Raw genomic sequence first — 24,039 nt, 5'->3', positions numbered from 1 at the left:
TTTTTTTTGCTGAGGCAATTGGGGTTAAATGACTTGCCCAAGGTCACACAGCTAGGAAGTATTAAGTATCTGAGACCAGATTTGAACTCAGGTCCTCCTGACGTTAGGGCTGGTGCTCTATCCATTATGCTTCTCATCTCAACCAACTGAAAAAAAAGCAATTAAATTCACCTTAAATAAAATTTCTTAAGCACCTAAACAATATATAATGGTGCAGAATTCTATACTAGGTGCTGAATAAGAGAAAAAGATAAATTAAGATTTGAAGCTTACAATTTAAGTTAACTTTGAGTTAAAAGCACAAAGAAGACATCACTGGTATAAGCTTTAAGAAGCTGGGTGTGTGTGTGTGTGTATGTATGTATGTATGTATTATATATATATATATACACACACACACATCTATATGTATGCCTGTATATATATATATACAGATACATACATACACATGTATATATAATAAGCACCTATACATTTTTCCAATTGCCATTTATATAGTTGATAATTTCTATGATTGTATAAATAGTAGAGCTCTGCAACTAATAGTTGTGATAATAATATATCAAGGTATCCCACATGTTTTTGTTTTGATATTCTTCTATGCCAGTTTAAATTTAAGGCTAAATTATTCTTATCTTAAATAATTAAATGTACAATTAACTATCCAGAAGAATAATTTGACAATTTAACTAAATAGCAAAAGCATTTTTGTGTGCTAATAATTTAAGAAAAACTCTTAACCATCATGTGGTTGGTAAGAATTATTGCATTTTGCTGACTAGCTGAGTCTTGGCTATTCCTATTTGGAAAATCCACTTCAAGTGCTAGAAAAGCTATCTAATCAGCTTATTTGCTCAAATTGTAAAAAAAAAAAAAGAATCATGAGAAAGATGCATTTTTCTACAGGAAAAAATTCCATTAACAGACTTCATGCAATCCACAAGACTTTGTTGCCTTCGCATTCTTTTCTTGAATATGGGCAGCTAGGTGGCACAATGGATAGAATATTTGGTCTGGAATCAGGAAGATTCATCTTCCTGAATTCAAATCTGGTCTCACTCTTCCTAGCCATGTGACCCTGAAAAATGAGCTGATGAAAAAAACAGTAAACATTCTAGTATCTTTGCCTCAAAAACCCTAAGTGGGCTCAAGAAGAATTGGACAGGACTGAAAAACCAAACAACTACAACCACAACTACAATAATAATCTTCCAAATTAAAGATCTAGTATCCTTAAAGATCATAAAATTTAGCAAAATTAGAGGAACTTGTAGACATTGTCCAGTCTGGGTCCTTCATTTTATATATGAGAAAATTAAAGCCCTTGTCCATAATCACACAAGTAAAATAGGATTCCCATCTTGGTCCTCTTAACTACTCAAATATTCTTCTTTCCCCATCCCTTTCTGTTCAGTGGTGTGCCAATGTTATAAGTAAAAACATTTTACAGATGCAATGTTAATATGAGGACATAGCATTTAAAAAGAATTTAAAATGATACCTGTAGAAAGACCATTTTAGCAGAAATTGCCGTGCAGCTTTAGGAAAACTGGGCCTCCCTTCATATGGTTTTAGCGCTTGCATCATGACGTTATCGAGCCAGGCAGCCCACTGCTCCAAAGTGCTCTGTTGCTGAAGAGTCATCTTGAAGTCTGTTTCTAGTCTCTGAACCATGTTGTCGTCACACTGGCACACCCAGGAAGCCTGCTCCTGTTATAGTTCATAGAAAAGTTAAAGAAGCGTAACAACACCTCTTCAATTAATGTCATCATATAAACTATATGCATGAATGGAAAATTATAATGAAAGCTCAAAAATTAAATAAATCAAGAGAAAAACTACTTTTTCCAGTTGCTAAGGAAACTAATAACATTTGCCATTTTGGAGTTCAATAATTTCCTTCTCTCATTCTATAAGTAAAAACAAAAATGAACCATAAGAACTTGAGAGGTTTTACTTACATTGGTTAATCTATATGAGGGAAAATATAAATATCAAACTCCATTAGGAAAAAAAAGACCTGGAAATGCAATATTCTATTTCTTTAAAAATTATTTTTATTTGATTAATTTTAATTTTATGCTAACAGATAAAATATTAGGCTCAGTTCTTCATTTGAGAAGATCTGTAGGAAGTTACAAAGCATAAAATATATGCAACTGAATTGTCCCAAAGTGGTCTGTCATGAAGAGAATGGAGGTATACTGACATGATTTTATGTAGAAGCGTATGCCTGACATGATTTTATGTAGAAGCATATGCCTTATCCCGTTTTTAGATTGCAACATAAATCCCAAAGGCTATCAAAACAGCTCTTCTAATGCAAATTAATTCATGAAACTGAAAAATAAACAACAACAACAAAACACTCCTTAGGAAATGTGGAGATGTGACTTGCCAAAAAGTCAACAATCATCTACAGAGTTCAGGTTATAAAATTACTGCATTGATTGTATTTATGAAACTTTGTGTTCATCTACAGTTAAGTCTGAAGGGAAAAGCTAGGCTTTTCTCTTTAGATCTCTTTAGATGATACTTTTTAATGATAGTGAAATGATCTATGATCTTCCCAAGGAAAAAAAAATGTTTTATCTCAAACATTTATAAGAATGATCCTTTTATAATTTGAGTCAAAGCATAGTAACCAAATGAAATATTAATTACAAAACACTCTTCTTGACAGTCAGGAGAAATGGGTCTTATTCCTTGTTCTGTCACTGACTAGTTGGATGACCGTAAGCAGAAGTCACTCCATTTAGGTCTCAGTTTTCTTATATATAAAATGAAAGGTTTTGACTCGATGGTCTTTTAAGATACTTCCAGTTCTAAAATACCATGATTTCCATAATAATTCCAACGTTTTGCAAACATGAAATTCTAATTTTGCCCTTGCCTCCTAACCCCTGACACATAGCTTCTGCTACCACTGAGTGTCATAGAGTGGCACCCACGTTCTTTTATTAACACTCATAGCTGTTATCTGGTTACCAAAATGCATCACAGTCACAATATTGCCATCAGATCCTCTCATATGCAATTTAAATGTAATGTCTAGTGGATACCTGTAAACTTTATGGTTTACAAAATGATTTGTATGTGCTTATACATATAATAAATACTTGTACAGACAGAAGATAATAAAACAGGAAGAGAAAATACCATGGATTTGCAGTCAGAGGACCTGAATTTGAATTCTGCTTATTACTTGTGACTATGAGGAAATTACTTATCCTGGCCAGACTTTTGTTTCGTCACCTGGAGGTCTGGAATTGGGCAAAAATGGTTGAGAAGTTTGATGAGACTACTATTTTGCCTTCCTTCTACACTGCTACCCACTTTGGACTTTATGGCATATTCACCTTTTACCCTCACTCAGAACACTAATGCGATGGTAGTAGATGTCCCCTTAGTGATGACTGATAGTCAAGACGAATTTGTGGCTCTGAATAATGCTTTCCATCTCCATAATCTCCAAACTTATGCCTTGAGCTTGTGGGAAGGAAAGCATGGCATCCAGATGGCATCACTAGCATAAATGCAGAATAATGGCAGAAGCTGCAGTAAGTAATCACTAGTGGTATGTTTGAGTATGAAAATGGCTATTAGACTAAGAAACTTATTATTTTTTTAAGACTGGGTCTTCCTATCTCATTCAGCTGGAAGCACAACTGCCACTCATATATATGATTGGTTCTCCTGCTCCATTTCTGACCCAGGATGGTTTGCACCTCTTTAGGGGTTTGTTAGGGTATTGTTGGCACCTACCCTAACTGCCCCACTCTTGTGGACACCCTATCAGCTTGTCCCACTGCAACTCTGAACTCCCAAGTTCAGCCAGTCTTCCTCTTTTTCCTCTCGGGGATTACAGGAGTGTGCCATATGAATGCTGAGGGGAATGCTTACAGCAAGCTAACTGAGCCATCAGAAATCTTGGCTCTTTTGACTTCCAGTTTTTGATTCCTTGGCTCTGAGTCTTTCTGGATCTCCTTAGTCGGGATGCCTCTGCCTAGGTCTCATGTTTCTCCTTTAGGTAGGAAGCATGATGTGACTTATTTGGTGGGCATTGACAGTAAAGTTATACTTTTAGTCATGTTAGTTTTCAATAATAAAACTGTTCTAAATAAATACATATAAATGTATTTTTTAAAATCTTGATCAGGGATCTCCTTTATACAGTAAATGTCCCTGTGGGGAAATTCCTTCTATCAAAATACATTAGTAATTCCTCTCTAATGTAAGTCTGAGAAGATTGCCTGCAAGCACTAGGACTTCGGTGACTTGCTCAAAGTTACAGGGCCACCATTTATTAGGAATAGATTTTGAATCTAGAATTTCCTGATTCTGAGATTGGTTCTCTACTTGTTATGCCAAGCTGCCTCTCATATACCCATGTCTACATCTATATCTACCTGTCTTCAAAATGAAAAAAGCTAGAAGCCTCTTCCAGGATACTGGCTAGTAATCAATTAACACTTTGTTCAATAGTATGAGGGCAGCTAGGTAGTGCTGGGACTGGAGTCAAGTGGACTCATCTTCCTAAATTTAAATTTGGCTGCAGATACTTCCTAGCTATGTGATCCTGGACAAGTCACTTAACCTGTTTGTATCAGTTTCCTCATCTGTAAAATGAACTGGGGATGGAAATAGCAAACCACTCTAGCCAAGAAAGTCCCTCCAATGGGAATAGACACAGCTGAAAGATTTTAACAACACTACTTGAATGGCAAGATCAATCTCCCTAATGAATATCAATGCAAAAATTTTAAATAAAATATTGCCAAGAGATTACAGCAACTTATCAGCTGGATAATACACTATGACCAAGTGGTATTTATATACCAGAAATGCAGAGCTGATTCACTATCAGGAAAACTATTACCATAATCAACCATATCAATAACAAAGAATTGGACACAACTGGAAGAATTGAAAAACAGTACTGTGAGGAAACAAGTCAGAAATCAATTAGAAGATTTCTGGGGCTGGAGCCAAGATGGCAGAGTAAAGCTAGGAAGCTCCTCAAGCTCTCCCTGTTTCCCTCAAAAAACCAGATGAAACCAAACCTCTGAATAGTTTCACAGAATGAAACCACTCACCAATTCAGACAAGGACAAAATGTCCACATAGGAAATCTCAAACAGTGATATGAATTGGTCTTAAGCTCAAAGAGGCTTCTTGGAAGGATTCATAAAAGACTTTAAAAGGCAAATAAGAGAGGTAGAAGAAAAAATGAGAAAGGAAATAAGAGGCATGCAAGAGAGAGTCAGTATCTTGGAAAAGGAAGGAAAAGAAAATACTGTAGAAAACAACTCCTTGAAAAATACAATTGGCCAACTGGAAAAAGATACACAAAAGAGAACTTAAGAAAATCACACATTAAAAACTAGAATGAAACAAATGGAAGTGAATGATTCTATGTCAAAGCAAGAATCAGTCAAACTAAAAAGAATGAAAAAAAAATGGAAGAAAAGGTAAAATACCTCATTGGAAAAACAATTGATTGGGAAAATAGATCTAGAAGAGACAATTTAAAAATTATTGGCCTACTTGAAGGCCATGACCAAAAAAAGAACCTAGGTAGCATTCTTCAAGAGATCATTAAGGAAAACTGCCCTGATATTCTAGAAACAGAGGGGGGAATACTCATTTAAAGATTCCATCAATCATCTTCAGAAAGGAAAAAAAAAAACCGTGAGCTAAAAGACAAAAACAATTTAAGTATTAAGGCGCAACAGTCAGGATTACCCAGAATCTGGGAGCTTCTACAATAAAGGAGGGCCTGGAATGGCATATTCTGGAAGGCAAAGGACTTGGTTTTACAAGCAAGAATTAACTAATGACTGAGAATCATTTTTCAGGGGAGGTGATGAATCTTCAATGAAGTAAATCATTTCTATTGAATAAACCAGAACTAAACAGAAATTTTAATCTACAAACACAGGACTCAAGAGAAGCATAGAAAGGTCAAAATATACATTACTTAAAGGTTAAACTGTTTACATCCCTAAATGGGAAAATGATATCTGTAACTTGGTAACAAAAAATATAAATTGTCCTAGTTAAAAGAAGAGAAAATAAATTACTTGAACAGTCCCACTTTAGAAAAATAATGAACAAGCCATTAATGAACTCCCAAAGAAAAAAATCTCCATGGCCAGATGGGTTAAGAAGTGAATTCAACTAAACATTTAAAGAACCATTAATTCCAATACTATGTAACCTTATTTGGAGAAATAGGTAAAGAAGAATTCCTGCCAAATTCCTTCTATGACACAAATATGCTACAGATACCTATACCAGGACGAGCCAAAACAGAAAGAGAATTATAGACCAATCTCCTTAATGAATATTGGTGCAAAAATTTTAAATAAAATATTACCAAGAGATTACAGCAACTTATCAGTAAGATAATAGACTATGACTAAGCGGTATTTATGCCAGGGCTAATTCAAAATCAGGAAAACTATTACTATAATCAACCATATCAATGACAAAATCAACAGAAATCATATGATAATCTCAATACATGCAGAAAATGATTTTGAAAAAAATAACAGCAATTATTCCTATTAAAAACATTAGCGAGCTTAGGGATAAAGGGAGCTTTCCTTTAAAATAATTAGAAGTATCTATTTAAAACCAACAGCAAGCGTTATTTGTAATGGAGGTTAAATGCTAGACACATTTCCAATAAGATCAAGGGTGAAGTAAGAATGCCCATCATCACCACTATTATTCAACATTGAATTAGAAATATTGGCTTTAGCAATAAAAAAAGAAAAAGAAATTAAAGGAATTACAATAGGCAACGAGGAAATAAAACTATCACTCTTTGCAGATGATATGATGATATACTTAAAGAACCCTAGAAAATCATTTAAAAAACTACTGGAAACAATTGACAGCTTTAGCAAAATTGCAGGATATAAAAACCCATGCAAATCATCAGCATTTACATATATTATTGATAAAGCCCATCCGCAAGTGATGAGAAATTCCATTTAAAATAACTGTAGACAAAATAAAATATTTGGGGTCTACCTATCAGGGAAACCCAAGAAGTATATGAACACAATTACAAAATACTTCTCTCACAAATAAAGTCAGATTTAAACAATTGGAAAAATATCAGTTGCTCAGAAGTAGGCCAAGCTAATATAATACAAATGACAATTCTGCCACAAATTGGTCTGCTTGTTTATTGTCATACCAATCAAACTGCCAAAAATTATTTTATAGAGCTAGAAAAAATAATAACAAAATTCATCTGGAAGAACAAAAGGTCAAGAATATCAAGGGAATTAATGAAAAAAAACAAACAAACAAAGGATGGTGGCATGGCTTAGTAATACCAAACCTAAAACTATTATTATAAAGAGCAATCATCAAAACCATTTGGTGCTGGCTAAAAAATAGAGTGGTGAATCAGTGGAAAAGAATAGATACATATGACACAATAATCAAGACCTAGTATTTGATTAAACTCCCAAACTTCAGCTTCTGGAATAAGAACTAAATATCTGACAAAAATTTGTGAGGAAACTGGAAAATAATATGTCAGAAAGTCAACATAGATCTACATCTCATACCCCATAACAAAATAAGGTCAAAATGGACAAATGATTTGGGCATGAAGGCTGATACCATAAACAAATTAGGAGAGCAAGAAATAATTTAATCTATCAAATCTTTGAAGAAGGGAAGAATTTACAACCAAAGAACTAGAAAACATGAAAGGCAAAATAGACAACTTGGATTACACTAAATTAAAAAGTTTTTGCCAAACAAAACCAACATTAACAGGATTAAAAGGGAAGTACAAAGCTGGGGAAAAAACATTTTACCCACTGTTTCTGATAAAGGTCACATTATCAAAATATATAAAGAACACAAGTCATTCCCTAATTGATACATGGTCAAAAGATATGAACAGAGAATTTTCTAATAACAAAATTAAATCCATCTATAGTCACATTAAAAAATGTTCTAAATCACTATTGATTAGAGAAATGCAAATTAAAACAACTCTGAGGTATCACCTCACGACTTCTCAGATTGGCTAAGATGACAGGAAAATAAATGTTAGAGGGATGTGGAAAAACTGGGATAGTAATGTATTGTTTGTAGAGTTGTGAAACCAATGAAAACAATCTGGAAACAAATGGCCATCAAACTGTGCATACTTTTTTGACCCAGTAGTGCCACTATTGGGTCTGTAACCTTAGGAAATCATAAAGAAGGAAAAGGACCCACATTTGTAAAAATGTTTGTAGAAGCTCTTTTAGTGGTAATAAAGAATTGGAAAATGAGTAAATGCCTATCAATTGGGGAATGGCTGAACCAGTTGTGCTACATGAAAATAATGTCACAAAAATGATGAACAAGCCTATTTTAGAATGGCTCAGAAAGATTTACATGATCTGATGCTGAGTAAAATAAGCAGAACCAGGAATACATTATATATAATATCAACAAAATGTGCAATGATCAACTATTAAGGCGTTGATTCTTCTTGGCAATTCAGTGATCCAAAGCAATCCTAATGAACTTTGGACAAAACAAACCATCTGCATCCAGAAAAAGGAGGAAGGTGACTGAATGTAAATCAACACAAGCTATGCTTACTTCTTTTTTTTTTTTTTCTATTTTTTTCCTCCCCCATGGTTTTTCACTTTTGCTCTGATTTTTCTCTCTCAACATGATTCAAAAGTCAATGTGTATTAAAAATAAATATTTAAAAAAGAGCCCCAGGGATGTCAGCTGAGGGAGAATCACTCACTTTATGTTAAAAAGATGTATTATTGGAAGAATTAAAAATGGTTTTGTGCTTTAAAAAAAGAAAAAAATTAGAATATAGATTTGAAAATAAGAAATTTTCATTATAACCATAATTAGTTCAAATTCTACTAAAATATAGAAAATGATTTCAGAAGCCACCCATAAGATAAATGTCCTTATACAATGGTAAATGTAGAAGGAATTAAAAAAAAAAAACTGAACCTGAAGAACGAGCCAGTGATCAACTTACTGGCTCCTAAAGTGAACCTAATTCATCTATTAATATTTGATGGAGTTGAGAATTTAAAATATATTTTGTTTAGGGAAATAAAAACTACAGCATCAACAGAAGACAATCAGTTTAAAGTTAAAAACTAAATATAATTTAAAATTACTTGACCAGAAAAAAAAAAGAAAATCAAAATTTTATCCAAATAGAACTAATATAGAATTTGACTTATATCACTGATGTAATTACATTCTGGCCACATCCACCAACATATCTTAAACATAAAATGTTAGCTTCAAAGAATAAATGCTCTTTTGGGGCTCAAATTAGCAGTCTTTATTTTCTTTTTAAAGTCAGTTTTTCAAATAAATTTTTCTCTCAAAAGTGAATTTTTTTATTACTGTGGTCAAAAATATGCTTTTAGGAGATATGTTAAAATAGTTAAGTATCTTCAAAGCATATCCTCCTATTTCATTCAGTGAGAAGTACAGACCACAGTGGAATTGTGATTTTGTCTATTTAGGCAATAAATCTGAGCAGAAGCTTATTAGACTTAAAATAGAGTTGTAATAAAGTTTTTCTCTTAGTGATTCCATGAATATATCCAAATGGAATTGTGAAGATAAATTCTGTGCTTCAGACCAAGGATACAAAAGAAGATATTTCCTTATAGAGAGACCATTCATAAAGCCATGGTTTACCTGGACATTGGCAAAATCAACACGGTTGAGGTCATTGAGCATCTGGTTGATTTGAGAAGTGTTCTGGAGTACGGCGCGAGCTGCCTGAGCCAGGTGATTAAGCGATGTGTATCTTCGCAGAGTCTGGGCAAAGGCACTTACAGCGGCAACCTGCAAAGAAACCCAGTTGGCTTTGGATTTTTTAAAAAAGAAAAAGAAATTACTGAAATTTTTTAATCTTCCATGACTGGCTAATTTCTTGTGTTCCCTTTTGATATATTTTATATTTATCTTTGTAAGAGAGCTCACTTGCGGATTATAGCATTTACATTTCTAAGTCCCATAGTTTTCCTAGGACAAAAAAAAATTTTTTTTGAAGTCAAGATTCAAACAGGCTCCTACATTCTTTGACACAGAATCATCAATTAACCATCCTTGCCTGTGATTATGTATTCACATCCAGAAATAATTTATTCTGGAGAAAGTGAAAAGATAATTTAATTTTCTTTACTCTCTCAATCACATTCAAGTAAAAAGTAGGTTTAAAAATTTGCGAGAATTGGCCCTACTATTGTATTAACTATACATAGAACAATTTTTAAACAAGTCAAAAAGAGAAACAGGAACCTGCCAATAATTCTTCTATCATTCTACAGAAATCTAAATCAGATGAGGAGCCTTTTGGTGGGAGAGAGGAAGAGGGAAACACTTTGCTACTAATGTCTTCCTCCAATGCCCCAAGTTGGCATGAAGACCTGTGTTCTCCAAGGTTGTGTCAGAAATATAAGTGCTGGAATGTCATTCCCCAAAGTGGGAAGCATAGTATCTAGTAAGGTGTGGTATAATGGAATGAACATTGGCTTTGAAATCAGAGAATGTGGGTTCAAATTCTACCTCTTTTTACCCTGGACCTCAACTTCCTCATCTGTAAAATAGGGAGAACTGACTATATGGCCTCTGAGGTATCTTCCTCTAGATCTCTACTATCTAAAGCTATTATCCTATAAATAGTATGGGCCCCTTGAGAAATTATATCTTTTGGTTAAGGAACAACCAAGTTATAAATAATTAGGTTAGCAGCCAATAAGGAAATATGTTGGGCCACAGTTCATGGAAGACAGTACCAAAGTACATAGAAATCGTAACAAGCAGGCTTATATTGATAAAAATCATAGTTCTTTTGATGATATTTCTTTAGAAATAGACTTTTAATAACCTATTCTAGACAAGCAATTGGAACAGACATACTTAAAACTTAAATTTCTATTAAAAAGTTATACCTAAAATGCCAGCATTGTAGAGGGCTTAAACTATTGAGTTGATGCACTGAGGTCAGGACTGCCAAGCACTTAAGGCTAATTATCGATTAGACAATACTCTATGGGCATATGCTTGGAAAATGGTCCTTCCCACTATCCTGGGCTGGCTCGATAATTGGTATATACAGAGGACTGTAGGAGGGACTAGGAGGCGGAGTAAGACTAGCCAGAGTCACACTTTGGCGGTAGATGAGGGAGAAGGCTGTCGCAGAGATTCTGCTTCCATTCTGTTCAATCCTGCATCTAAGGACCAAGAATAAAGACTAAGGACTTTTGGTTATCCTGACTCTGGCTGATTCTGGGGTGTCCTGGGTGCTAGCGTGATCGTCACAAGCCATAATGTAGCACATAAAACCCAAATGAAACCTTATATCATTCTCAGAGAAATATATTATATGTATAATATCCCTTGAAACCTCCTATATTAAGAAAGTGTGCAAAAATGCACATTGTAAACAAAGTTCCAAGAAGTGTACTAAAATGTGAACCTCGTTGAACACATGTGTGTGAGAAATTGGATAGTATTTCCAGTTCTTATAAACATATCACCCTAAACAGAAGACCACAGTTTTTAGGCTCTAAGATTATGCGCCATTTGGTGGAAAGTAAGGAAGTAGGTTCTTTCAGTTAGCTTTCTAGCTGACCTCTGGTGGCTTTGTCCTATTTCCCCACAATTATACCCACATCTCCTTAGTTCATAAACACAACAATAACAACACAAAAAAAAATCTCTTTACTTTATCCTCCTGCTTTTTTCCTATTATTTTTTCACCCTCACTACTAAAATTCTTGAAAATGACTATACCTTGGGCAGCTAGATAGCACAGTGGATAGAGCACTGGCCCTGACGTCAAGAGGACCTGAGTTTAAATCCAGTCTCAGACACTTAATACTTCCTAGCTGTGTGACCCTGGGCAACTCACTTAATCCCATTACCTCAACAACAACAACAAAAAAAAAATAAAAAAAAGAAAGAAAATGACTATACCCATTTTCTTCTGACCCCTCCTTTTCTCAGTCTCTTGAAATATAGTTCATTCCTTCATCCTGTACTGAAATTGCTTCTTTAAGTCAATGACTGCTAAATTACCAAATCTAATGTAATTTCTTTTCATTTCTCATCCTCTTGTCCTTTTGGAACACTATCAATTAATCACAGAATTAATTAAAAAGCATTTATTAAGTACCTATTGTATGCTAGATACTGTTCTGTATGATGGGGACACAAATACAAAAGTGAGACATTCCTTATTCTCAAGAAATACACTTTTTTTGAAGAGGGGAGGCATGCACATGTTCACAGATAAGCAAAAATAAGATATGTAGAAAATGGCTATGAAGTAATTTCAGGATATGAATAACAACATCTGAGGGATTTAAGGAGGTGGTCCTCAAGCCTCTGAGACCTGAAGAGATTAGGAAGTCTATGAAATATAGTGATAAGGACATAGCCTTTGCAAAAGCATGGAAGCAGAAAATGGAATGATGTACACAAAGAATGATTGGTAGAATGATTAATGTATTGCTTCCCAAGAATCCATTCTTAAAATTTTTCATTTATTTGCTATATACTTGTGCTCCTAAGAATCTCATTCATTCCTATGGCTGCTACCACTATTCATATGACTCCCAAATTTCTAATTCTATTTTAGAATCTTTTTTGAGATTCAGATTTGTATTTTCAACTGTTTATCCACTATCTCTAGCTGAATGTCACACCCTTGACTCAAACCCTCAAATTCAAAATTGCCTAATACATCAAGGACTTATGATTATCTGAGTCAGAGAACTCCCAACAATGATAAGGGTTACAATCTATCCACAACTGAGTAGTAAATCTTAAAGAGATTTGTTTGAGGTTCAGAACAGATAATTAAGTGATTGTACCCTTGTTCTCAGGATAGAATTTGAATTTTGGTCCTCCATATTTTGTGTCAAGCACTGTAACCAACACATCTTCCTACCTATAGCATTTCCCAAACCAGAATTATCTTTATAAACATAATTTTCTCCTTATGATTTCACAGTTCTTTCTTTGGAATCATCATGAACCATGCCTGCAAATTTTTTGTTATCTCTAGTTCTTTCTACACCATCTCTCATATCTCAAACAATTATTAAGTTCTATTAATTTTACTTTCAAGTTTTTTTTTTTTACATAATTTCCCTCTATTCTTATAGCCATTATTATAGCAGGGTTCTTCAAGACCATTCACCTGGATACCACATTATAGGTTTCGTACCTCTATTCTCTCTCCATCCAATTCATTGCATTGCCAATCTCATGCCTGGAATACAGGTTCTAACAATCTGGTACTATCTCACCTCTGGTACTCTATCATTGTCTTCCATGAATTTTATGCTCCAAAGTGAACTCTTATATTTAAATTAACATGCTTTGAGTTCTCTGCACCTTTGGTCACACTAGTCTTTATACACTAACTTTCCTTTTACTCTGTCTACAGATGCTGAATCTTTCTCATTCATTATAATATCAAAGTCACATACCACTTCTTCCATGGATATTCTAAGGATCTTTGATATTCTTTTTTTTTTTTAGACCTGTGATATTCTAAGGCAGTACTGGACTTCCCCTTTGAACCTCAATACTTTTTTGCATTTGGTCTGATACAATTATCAGATTAATACTATATATTAGTACTTCATATTTCTGTCTTTTATTTGTTATACTATAAATTCCCTAAAGGCAAGACCCCATGACTTTTCTAATCTTTTGTATGACTCCCAATATCTATCAATGTTCTGCAAATAGTACATATTTAGAAAAAAATAAGTTACTGAATAAACTCTCTAGAACTAGAGAATGCAGCAAGTTATTACATTATATTATAAAATATTGCTTTGTCTCCATGTGACAAAATATAGCTAGGTTTCCAAATTTTTAACCCCAATGAAGCAGAAGTGTGGTGAAGTTCAAATAAATGACATATGTAGAGTGCTTTGCAACCTAGAAGGCATTACATAAATGCAAGCTATTACTAGAGATATAATTACTTAAATACTTTCTGTTTCTCTGGGTAATACTTTCAACTATCTGTACTAGAGTTTTCCTCTGATGCCTTAGCATGATGTGGTTGTCGTCCTGGATTATTGAAGATTATGTTAGTAAAGAACAAATTCTGGAAGATCTTAATCAATCAATAAGTATGTATTAAGTACCTACTATATGCCAGGCACAAAGCTATGTGCTTGAGTCACAGTGTTAGGTTTTGATTTCAAAAGTGGATCTGGTAAAAGATGGTCATATCTGTCCTCTGAGGGTTAGCCCAGATTATTTTAGTGAGGTTCATTACCAGATGAGCTATTGGAGTGACACATTTTTCAGGAGTAATAAACTCTACTAAGTGATGAAGGGTTGAGATTTGCAGGGATGGAGGAGGTATATTAACATAATTGTGTAACCTGGAAGTTCTTGACCGTTTTGTAGGCTGGATTTATGATATATTTGTTGTCTTTACTTCTGGAACTCTTTCTCTAATTTCTTTGGAAAATTTAACTTGAAATCTATAAACTACTGAGTTTGAATATGAAACAATAATGCAAATACTTCATTAAAGAAAATGAAAGCTTCTGAGAAATTAAAAAGAAACAAAAAAATCCTACATTTCTACCATACAGATTATGTAACACAATGCCACCTGGGAGATCAAAGACAATGGTTCAAAACAATTTCCAAAATACAAAATGAAGAGCACAGCTAACACAATGTACCTTGGTTTGTATCATTCTCTGTGGAATATTGTTCATGGCATTGGAAAGCCAACCTTCAAGGCTTTTTGCAAAATTGCGAATGGCTTGGGTCAAGGCACCTAAATATTAAAAAATAAAAACATTATGAAAAGAAGCCAAATAACCAATATCTTTATGTTGGGGGTAAAGAAGGGTAGGGATTATAGCACATAAACATATAATTTGAAATACTCTGAGAATTTTTATTTTCTACTTTGATAAATATTTAATATATATTCATAACTCTGTTCTGCCTCCATGATTTACTTCTTGGAGGTTATATATTTAATTGTTTCACTCCCAGATTATTCTTATCCATCGGTGGGAAATCCAAACATTCAAACATTTGAGTACAGTGACATATACCAGTTGTGAATATAATTATAGATTTTTCTACTTTGAACAAAGCATTTTTGAGCAACTGTTTAATGCTAAATGACTGAATAATCTTCTTTACAAATTCAGGAAAAAGGCTTCCCATTAAGGTATAGATTGGACTAGATAATATTGGAACCCCATATTCTAAGATCTTTTTCCAGCTCCTAATTCAGTATAACAGCATAATCTCATCAAAAAGTTTTTGACCTGTACCTCTCAATAAACTAGAGACTTCAGGTGGAGAAGTGGCAATTTTCTCATTTTTCTCTAACACTCTAGTGAATAAGGCACAAAGCTATTTTCATGTGAGTTTGGATAATTTAATCAATTCTTCATTTTATACACAGGACAAGTGTCATGAAAACTGCTGCCAATAATTGATGAGAATACTCAAAATTGTCCAGTATATGAATTACATACTGTATTTTCTGCAGTATGTAATATAGACAGATATGTTTGTCCCATAACACTACATTTTATGCAGGCTATGAAATAATAGGACCCTCCCTGGCCATAAAGGAAGAGAACTAGTATATCTGTTAGGCAGAGCCAGCATTGATGGAGTCTGCCCCTTACTTACATGGACTCTACTAATTCTGTGGCAAGTAATAAGAAAATGGACTCAAATAATACTAAGCCTTCAAGGCACCATTTTATTTTTAGGCTGAAACTATGAAGTATGTAAATAAAATGCTGTTATTGTTTTCCTGGCTTTGTGATTTTACTTTATTTGTGTCCAAGGCTCTGCATGGAAGGAAGCAGGCTTTAAATACCAAATAACTACCTGATGCACCTTACAATCTAAAATTAATCTATGAATACTCCTGTGTGGTAGGTGGATATTTTAATCTCTCTTTCACAGATAAGACTCCAGAAAGCTAAATGATATGCCTAAGGCTGAAAAGCAAATTAAAAGCAATCCTGGGATTAAATCCCTTGATTTTCCAGGCTAATGCTCAGATGAGTCCAACATACTTCTTCAACTGACAATGACTTTTGTTTAAGAAAGTTGAGAAAATATGTTAACAGTGCAAACTAGTATCAAAATAAACAATTCATTTTTCTCTATGAAATAAATAAATTATCATTTTCTTTTTGTATTATTTAATGGGACAAATGATGAATGAACTTGAAACAATCAGGATTTTGACTGAGAAAAGCAGCCTCAAATATGGAAGATTAAGCAAACCCTTAATCTGTATAACAGCATTGGAAATTTCGTGAGAATTGATCTTTCTTGTGAAATTTCCAAAGCTTCCCACTTTGTCAAAGCTGGGAAGCTTATGAAAAAATTTTTTCTGCTGTATTATGCACTAAGATCATGGAGGATAGGTATGAATGAAAATGAAAAGGAGTAACAAAAAAACTAACCCGTTTTTGAAGCTCAAGAACATTTGGGTTTAAGATACAGATTAAGATTCAATTTGGATCTCATTTTATCCAAATTAATTTGATGTTCAGAAGGCTAGGAAATAATTACCTTTATTTTGCATTTTAGAAATAATGAAAATAACTTGGAATCTTTCCCCTGTTGTACAAGAATGAGGTCTTGGCCTGCTAATTATCCTTACTAATAACTGAGGACTGAATCTGTGTCACTAATTGCTTGGAGGGAATTCCTTATTTTTAGCAACTTCGCATTTTCTAGATTTAGGATCTAGAATTTGTTAATCTGACTTCAAATTAATGTGATGGGCAAAGATATTTTTATAACAAAAAAGGAACCCCATCTGGACAGAAAAAAAATATATCTTCTGTTATGAAGGCAAAAGATGGATGGCAAAACTAAGTACTAGTAGTCGCCAGGAAAAGAAATTCTTCATTGTACAGAGAAGCTAGTTTGGTCTTTCTATAAGAATTTATGTAAAATAAAAAATTGTACAGATTGACTTTGACAAATCTTAAAATTCTTGAATGGATTGTTTGAAATTCAAAGTCTATTCCAAAGCCTACTAGTCTCAACCTGTTGAAGGTTAGTATTAAAATGCACATATTCAAAAGATAGTTATCTAAAATGTATTTTGAGCTTTTATTTCTTTGAGGCTGGTTGTAGCATGGGAATGAAATCTTGAAATTTCTTTGGAATGGCTTAATGCATCTGTTGGTTACAAAACAACTCTGAAATTATAGTTTTACAAAAATTTCTGGATCTTATTTGTTCAGTGAAATTTGTGGAAAGCTATTTGACAAAGTAAGTTGGCCTTTCAAATATACAATTTTCAAAAAAGAAAGATAAAGTTTGAGCTGCCTATTATGCGAAGCAGTGGTCACTTTAGAAGAGGCTAAAAATTAACTTTAGAAATTCCTTTTTCCCCTTAGTCAAATTTCTGTTGTGTTAAGACAAATATGAGTGATTTTGGTTTTCTGTATTTAGAATACTGTGGGGTTTTTAAAAACCCTGACATCTCTTCATCTATCTCATGAGATAAATTGTGAGTAGGCAGTAAGATGTCATAGGCTAATGAGCTCCCCTATAAAACTTCTCTTAAAACACCTCTAGAGAATACCTCTCGGTGCACAGGGAGCAAGAGGAAGGCAAGGGAAATCAGGTACTGGAACAGAAATCAGTACAAGATATGCACACAAATTTTCCATGACAACGTCACTGTTAATCAATCTTTAATCAGGAAAACTTTTGTGTGGATGGAATGGAAAATTAAGCCAGAGGGCTTTCTTTACTCTCTTATTGGGAACTTAATTAAATCCCTAATTCATTTTGATGATATTCTTAAACTAGAATTTAATTGCTTAAAAAAATGAAAGCTTTTGTGTATGTTTGCTAAACATATGGAACTTGAGATAAAGACAATTAAAAATTTTTCTGACTTTTTTACATAACTCCATATGCATATCCATAGATTACCATACAAACATATTATGGATAAATATGCACTTAGGTGGTAACGAAAGTAAACGAATAAAAACGTGTTTATTTTTCATGACCTCTATTAATTTCTGCCACAGTTAGAAATAGATGAGGTTAAAAATCCACAAATGTTTTATGTGAAGCTCCTGATGTTCTGTTCAACCAAATCTCTATTTGTTTTGTTGAAAACATTGACAATAGCTGCCTGTGAGCAAGTACACTTCAAATCTATGCTTTCTAATTTCTAAAGCTAACATTCTTTTTATCTCCATTAATGTGCTTAAGAGTGGAAGTTCTGTTCCATTTCATTAACAAGTTAAGGTCAGTAGCATCTGCTCATAAAGATGTAGGTGTAAAATTGTTCTCAACTGCCTCTAACAGCTAGACTCCCTAGTAGCACTTATATTGACATCTGTAGAAAATAGCTTTGTTTGTTACAAGATAGTTTGAGGCACTATTTCTTTTAAAAATAATCTAACTTATCTGTGTAATGCCTATTGTCTGGTTCATAGTGGGAACACAATGCTTGTGTAGTTACATAGATTTTTCTCTCAGAATACTGTTAACCATTACTGTTAATGGAAGCTACATTTGTAGTTCTTAACATGATGGACGTGACAGAGTAAATGCTTTTATAAAGGAATTCAACTTCACTGGAAACCGAGGTAAATTAGCTTGATATCAAAAGCAACTAGAAAAGAGACTGGCCTAGCAATTACAGATTTCAATAATTTTTACTTGAAGAAGGGAACTGTGCTTCTGAGGGAAATAATTCGATAATGGTTGACTGGCCAAGGAGTAATCTTGCAATTAGATACTAAGGCTGTCACCCATCGGCTTAGTTGGCTTACAAGAAAGAAGCATGATAGATTGGAAAATAGGTGAGTCAGGTTAAAAAAAAAAAAGAGAGAGAACAGCTTTCATACTACTCTGCTTTAATGTATTACTCCATAATATTATATGCTTTTCTGTTTTGCAAACCTGAATGAAGATTCAGACATAGAATCACTGAGATTTTTTTCATTCACTTTCCAAAACTTCCTGGGAGTTATGTATGAGAACAAAAGAATCCTTACTTGTCTGCATTTAACTTACTAGGAATAGGTCTAAGGACGTCGGGAATGAGAATCTCCACCAAAGCCTGGTACATCCCATGGTCACAGTTACACATCCATTTCAGAATAGACTCATTTTTGCACAGAGTTATCAGCTTTGCTTTCGGAAGTCGGCTTTCTATTTCACTCAGATTGCTGGCGTGAATAAATGTCGCAAATGAATAGATGGCAAATGAGGATAAAAAAAAAGAATAATGGGCTTTTAAAATATTCTTATTGAATAAAATACTATAGAGGTTAGACTATACCATCATTGCACTGGTGCCACATAGTTGGGATAAAGGGTTCCCCCCACCCAAAGCTCTCTACTTACTTTCAAATTTTCTAAAAACATGTTGACTGGCTACTACTTTTTTTTTTTTTTTTTTTTTTTAAGGAAAGGGAGAAGATGTCTATTGCAGTCACCCAAATCAATAAAAATGGGAACTATGTAGAGAAGTTAAAACTTTGAAAGAGCAGTTTGTGATATGTTTCTATATGTTAGCCTATCAAATTATATCAGGAAAGGTTCACAACTGGTATACATATCTCTACATTGTCAAATCTGTTCAATTACATAGTAAATTAGTAAAGTTTTTGGATTCTGACCTGGATTCAGTAATGGTAGTGCCATCAGCTGGAGTGGAGGGAGAATAACGCCAGAAAGTTTGCCACAATTTTTCTATCAGGCTAAACTGAAGATTCACAACAACATCCAATATTGCCTAAAAAAAAACACAAATCAAGGGCAGATGACCTTTTTGTTGTATTTACATTAGCCAAAAGGAGTAGAGGTGCATAGATGACAGTTGTTTTCTTTTGTAACTTAGCACAGAAGAATGGTAAGATATAGCTATTTCTAGTCATTCTGGGTATTAGGTGTTTCATCAGGAAATTTCTTCAGGACCTGCTAAAGATATATGACAGAACAAAGGAAAGTTGAACTACCAAAAAGACAAGGATATTAACTAGGGAAAAACCAACCAATTCCTTTCCAAATTACAAAGCCAGCCAATGTTTTCAAAGATCTCTAGCTATGTTCTTTTTTGCTTCTTCTTTTGGCTTTTATACCTATAACAACCTGATAGATTTTCTATCTTTCATTGTGCTTTCTCTGCCCCTCCACATATTTTAGGACCCAGTGACACTAGCCTCCTTTTCCTGGTACTTATATGGGACTCTCCACTTTCTGCCTTGTGCATTGTCACTAAGCTGTTGTCCGGGCTTAGAATGTTCTGGTTTCCCTGGCTTCCTTCATCTCTCAGCTTAATTATCACAATTGCAAGGCCTTTCCCTGTCTCTTTCACTACTAATAACTTCTCTAGGAGATTACTTTTAATTTACCATCTCTATCTGTCTGTTTATCTCTCTATCTATAGGTAAGCATATCTATATATACCTTGTATGTACATAGTTATTTGCTGTTGCTTCCACCATTAGAATGTGAGCTTATTGAGGGGAGGGATAGTGTTTTTATGTTTCTTTGAATCCTAGCCTTTAGTATAGTGCTTAGCCTATATAATAAGTGCTTAATAAATGCTTGTTCACTCAGACTTTATAGGTGATGTAGCTTAATAACAATGATGAGAATATTCATACATGGACACATAAGTACAAATGACTATGATGTACTATGGTACAGTGAGATGAAGGACAAAAGTATAAGTTCAGACAAGTGTTTTTTTGAAATCTGATGAGGCTAAAGAAATAGGAGAGGCTTGATGGAGCAGCTGGCACATGAGTTAGGCTTTCAAGGAAAGTAAGGACCTTGACAGATGGAGATTGAGGAGAGAGTAAGACTATTCCATGAATATAAAATACTAGGAATAAAAACATGAAAAAAAGAAGGGCAAGGCAGAAATGGTGGATACAGAGTAGTCCAGCTTGGTTGGAAAGCTGAATGTATGAATGAGAGTAGTTTGTGGGGAAAAATACATGGAGGATCAGGAGCTATACAGTGTTCGGGTCAAGTCAACTTTATTCTATAATAATAATAATAATACCTAACTTTATACAGTAATTGAAGGCTTACTTAAAGCAAAATAGAGACCTATTATAAGTTTCTAATGAGAGAGAAAATTAAAATGATATATTAGGAAGATTTCTCAATCAATGGCCTTTTAGTCAATCTTTAAAATTCTGCAGTGAGGAGTCCATTTCACTTTCAGACAAGTATAAATATTACTAAGTTTTTCCTCCAACATCAAGCCACATTTTTCTTCTTAGGAACTTATACTTATTATTCTTCTTTCTACCAGAATAAATAGAATTTCTCTTTCACATAACAATCTTTTACAAACAAGTAGATGTTATTATGTACTTCTTGAGCCTTTTCTTCTCCAGACTAAAAAAATAATTCCAGTTTCTCCAACTAATCACCATATGGGAAATGTGATCTATCTAATTTATCTAGAGGTCTTATCTAAAATGTGCCATTCAGAAGTGAATATAATATTCCACATTTGGTCAGACTCACATAGAATGGTCCTGAAGTTCTATCTCTTAATGCAGCCCAGGAAAGTGATGCTTAAGGTTAAGAAGGGTAACTGGTAAAGTTAGCTGATAAAAACTGATAAAGATTTGAGAGTCATCAGCTTGGAATTAATAAATGAAGCTATGCTAGTGGATATAGTTAGTTATGAGGAGAGAGGATAGAAGGTAGCTAAGGACAGAATTGTGGGGTAGGGAAAAAACTGAGAAACAAGTTGGATAAGGATTAGGGAGAAATCTATGGAGTGAAGCTACGACAAAAAACAGTGAGTTTATCAAGGAATTAGGCAAGAAATAAAAGGACTATGGCTCTTAAGCAGAAGGAGAGACATCAGAGTTTAGGATTTTGAAAGTAGTTTATAACAGGAAGAACCTCAAATTAAGTGAATGTGGGGATCACAGGAGTGGCAGAGTTTGAGAAACTGTGAGAATACTAGATCAGAAGGTTCATCACTGCAGATACTTAAGTTTCTAAAGAAAGGGAGAGGAGCTATCCAAAAGAGATCTTAAAGGAGGTAAAGAGACCCATGTATGCAAAAATTTTGTGGAAGCCCTTTTTGTATTGGAAAGAAAATGGAAACTGAATGGGGATGTCCATCAGTTGGAGAATGGCTGAATAAGTTATGGTATATAAATGTTATGGAATATTATAGTTCTGTTAGAAATTATCAGCAGAATGATTTCAGAGAGACCTGAGGAGACTTACATGAACTGATGCTAAGTGAAATGAGCAGAATCAGGAGATCATTATACATGGCAACAACAAGATTATGTGATAATCAATTCTGATGGACATGACTCTTTTCAACAATAAGATGATGGAGGCCATTTTCAACAATCTTGTGGTGAAGAGAGCCGTCTACCCAGAGAGAAGACTGTGGGAATTGAGTGTGGATCACAACATAGCATATTCACTCTTTTTATTGTTGTTTGCTTGTTCTTTGTTTTCTTTCTCATTTTTTCCTTTTTGATCTAATTTTTCTTGTACAATGAGATAATTGATATATATTATACATATATTGGATTTAACATATATATTTTTAACGTGTTTAACATATATTGGATTACTTGCCATCTGGGGGGGTGTAGGGGGATTTGGAACACAAGGTTTTACCAGTTAATGTTGAAAAATTACTCATGCATATGTTTTGAAAATAAAAAAGTTTTAATAAAAATATTTGGGTAAGGAAAAAAATAAAAAAATAATGGGATAGCAGGAAGTAGTAGAAATGAAAATTATGAGCTAGGACCCAAAGGAACAGAGAAAGACAAGAGAGTGACCAGCAGATTGGTAAAAGAGATGGATGAAGATCAAGGAAAGAAGATCAGATGTCATGAATTTCAAAAGAAGCAATTTTCCTGTCTTCCTTCTAAGATTATCTTCCATGTACATTTTTTCTATCTTTTATTATAGAATTGTTTACATGCTGTCTCTTCCATTAGAACACGAGCACCTTGAGTCCAGGGATTGTTTTTAGTTATCTTTGTATCTCCAGTGCTGAGCACAGAACTTAATAAATGCTCTTTGATCAAGTCCCTGATGATACATGTCTCATTTAGGCCCTGATCTTAACTTATTTTTTTCTTAGTGGCTCGGAGCAGACCTCTAGCTTCAACAAGTATAGAGGATTGTATTAAAAATTGCTAATGTTTGTATTAACTTTTGATTATTATTTTAAAAATCTCCTCAGAGCAACCAAATTAATTTATAAATTAGCCTCAAATAATAATATACATGAAATCTGAAAATTATTGCTTTGTGCAAAAACAGGAGTTTAGACTAAATGTATTTAATAATTTGGCTCCTAAGAATTGGCATAATAACTGCTAATCTATCACATCTGAGAAAAGTAGAGAAGAACCTACCTAGTTAGATGGTAAAGTTCAGGCAATCTGAAAGTCAATCTGGATTCTTTAGACAAAGAAAAAAACCTCTAAATTTGGTGTTTGGCTCTTTCATATGTTCTGGATGTATAAACCATAATACAAAGTCTTAGAGATTTCATATGTAAAGATACTAAGTCCAATTTATAAATATAGAAAAAAATTCTTTGAGTGGAGGGGATACTCTTCCAGAAATCAGTGGGAAATGTCACAAAAAAATAAAGAGTGAAAAATTGGAAGAAATAAATCCTTTTAAAATGTTAACAAATAATTGAATTAATTTCAATATACATTTATTAAGCATCCACTATGTGCAAAGTATTATACTCTTAAGGACCTTGTTATCTAAGGGAAGGAATAGGTATACAAGTAAGTAAAGCACAAATTAGTAGTAAAGAAAGGATCAAGACCAAACTTTCTATGAAAATTTGAGAAGGAAAAGTTCACTTGCAGTTAGAGGAATCCAAGGAAGCTTCATGGGAGAGGTGACACCTGAGCTGGACCTTGAAGGAAGAAAAGGATTTCAATAGATGCAGATGAATAGGAATGCATTCTAGACATGATTGGGATC

The 24,039-nt window shown here is 33.8% G+C and overlaps 1 protein-coding gene across 8 annotated transcripts in view; it reads right to left on the bottom strand.

Moving 5' to 3' along the window:
* RFX3 (regulatory factor X3) overlaps positions 1-24,039 on the bottom strand; it is a 330,544-nt gene that overhangs the window by 35,181 nt on the left and 271,324 nt on the right. For all 8 annotated transcript variants that reach the window (XR_007952236.1, XM_051987925.1, XM_051987943.1 and 5 more), the window contains 5 exons: positions 19,704-19,819; positions 19,096-19,250; positions 14,739-14,836; positions 9,709-9,858; positions 1,502-1,710 (listed from right to left, as the gene is read on the bottom strand). Coding sequence is in view for 7 of the 8 variants with exons in the window: in XM_051987925.1 (XP_051843885.1) it covers positions 1,502-1,710; positions 9,709-9,858; positions 14,739-14,836; positions 19,096-19,250; positions 19,704-19,819 (728 nt within the window). In the remaining variant the exon portion in view is untranslated. The remainder of the gene's footprint in view (positions 1-1,501; positions 1,711-9,708; positions 9,859-14,738; positions 14,837-19,095; positions 19,251-19,703; positions 19,820-24,039) is intronic.

Source organism: Antechinus flavipes, chromosome 1 (assembly GCF_016432865.1).
Source record: "Antechinus flavipes isolate AdamAnt ecotype Samford, QLD, Australia chromosome 1, AdamAnt_v2, whole genome shotgun sequence".
Taxonomy (NCBI): Eukaryota; Metazoa; Chordata; class Mammalia; order Dasyuromorphia; family Dasyuridae; genus Antechinus; species Antechinus flavipes.
The sequence above is the reverse complement of the archived record's forward strand: the minus strand, read 5'-3'. Positions and strand labels throughout refer to the sequence as shown.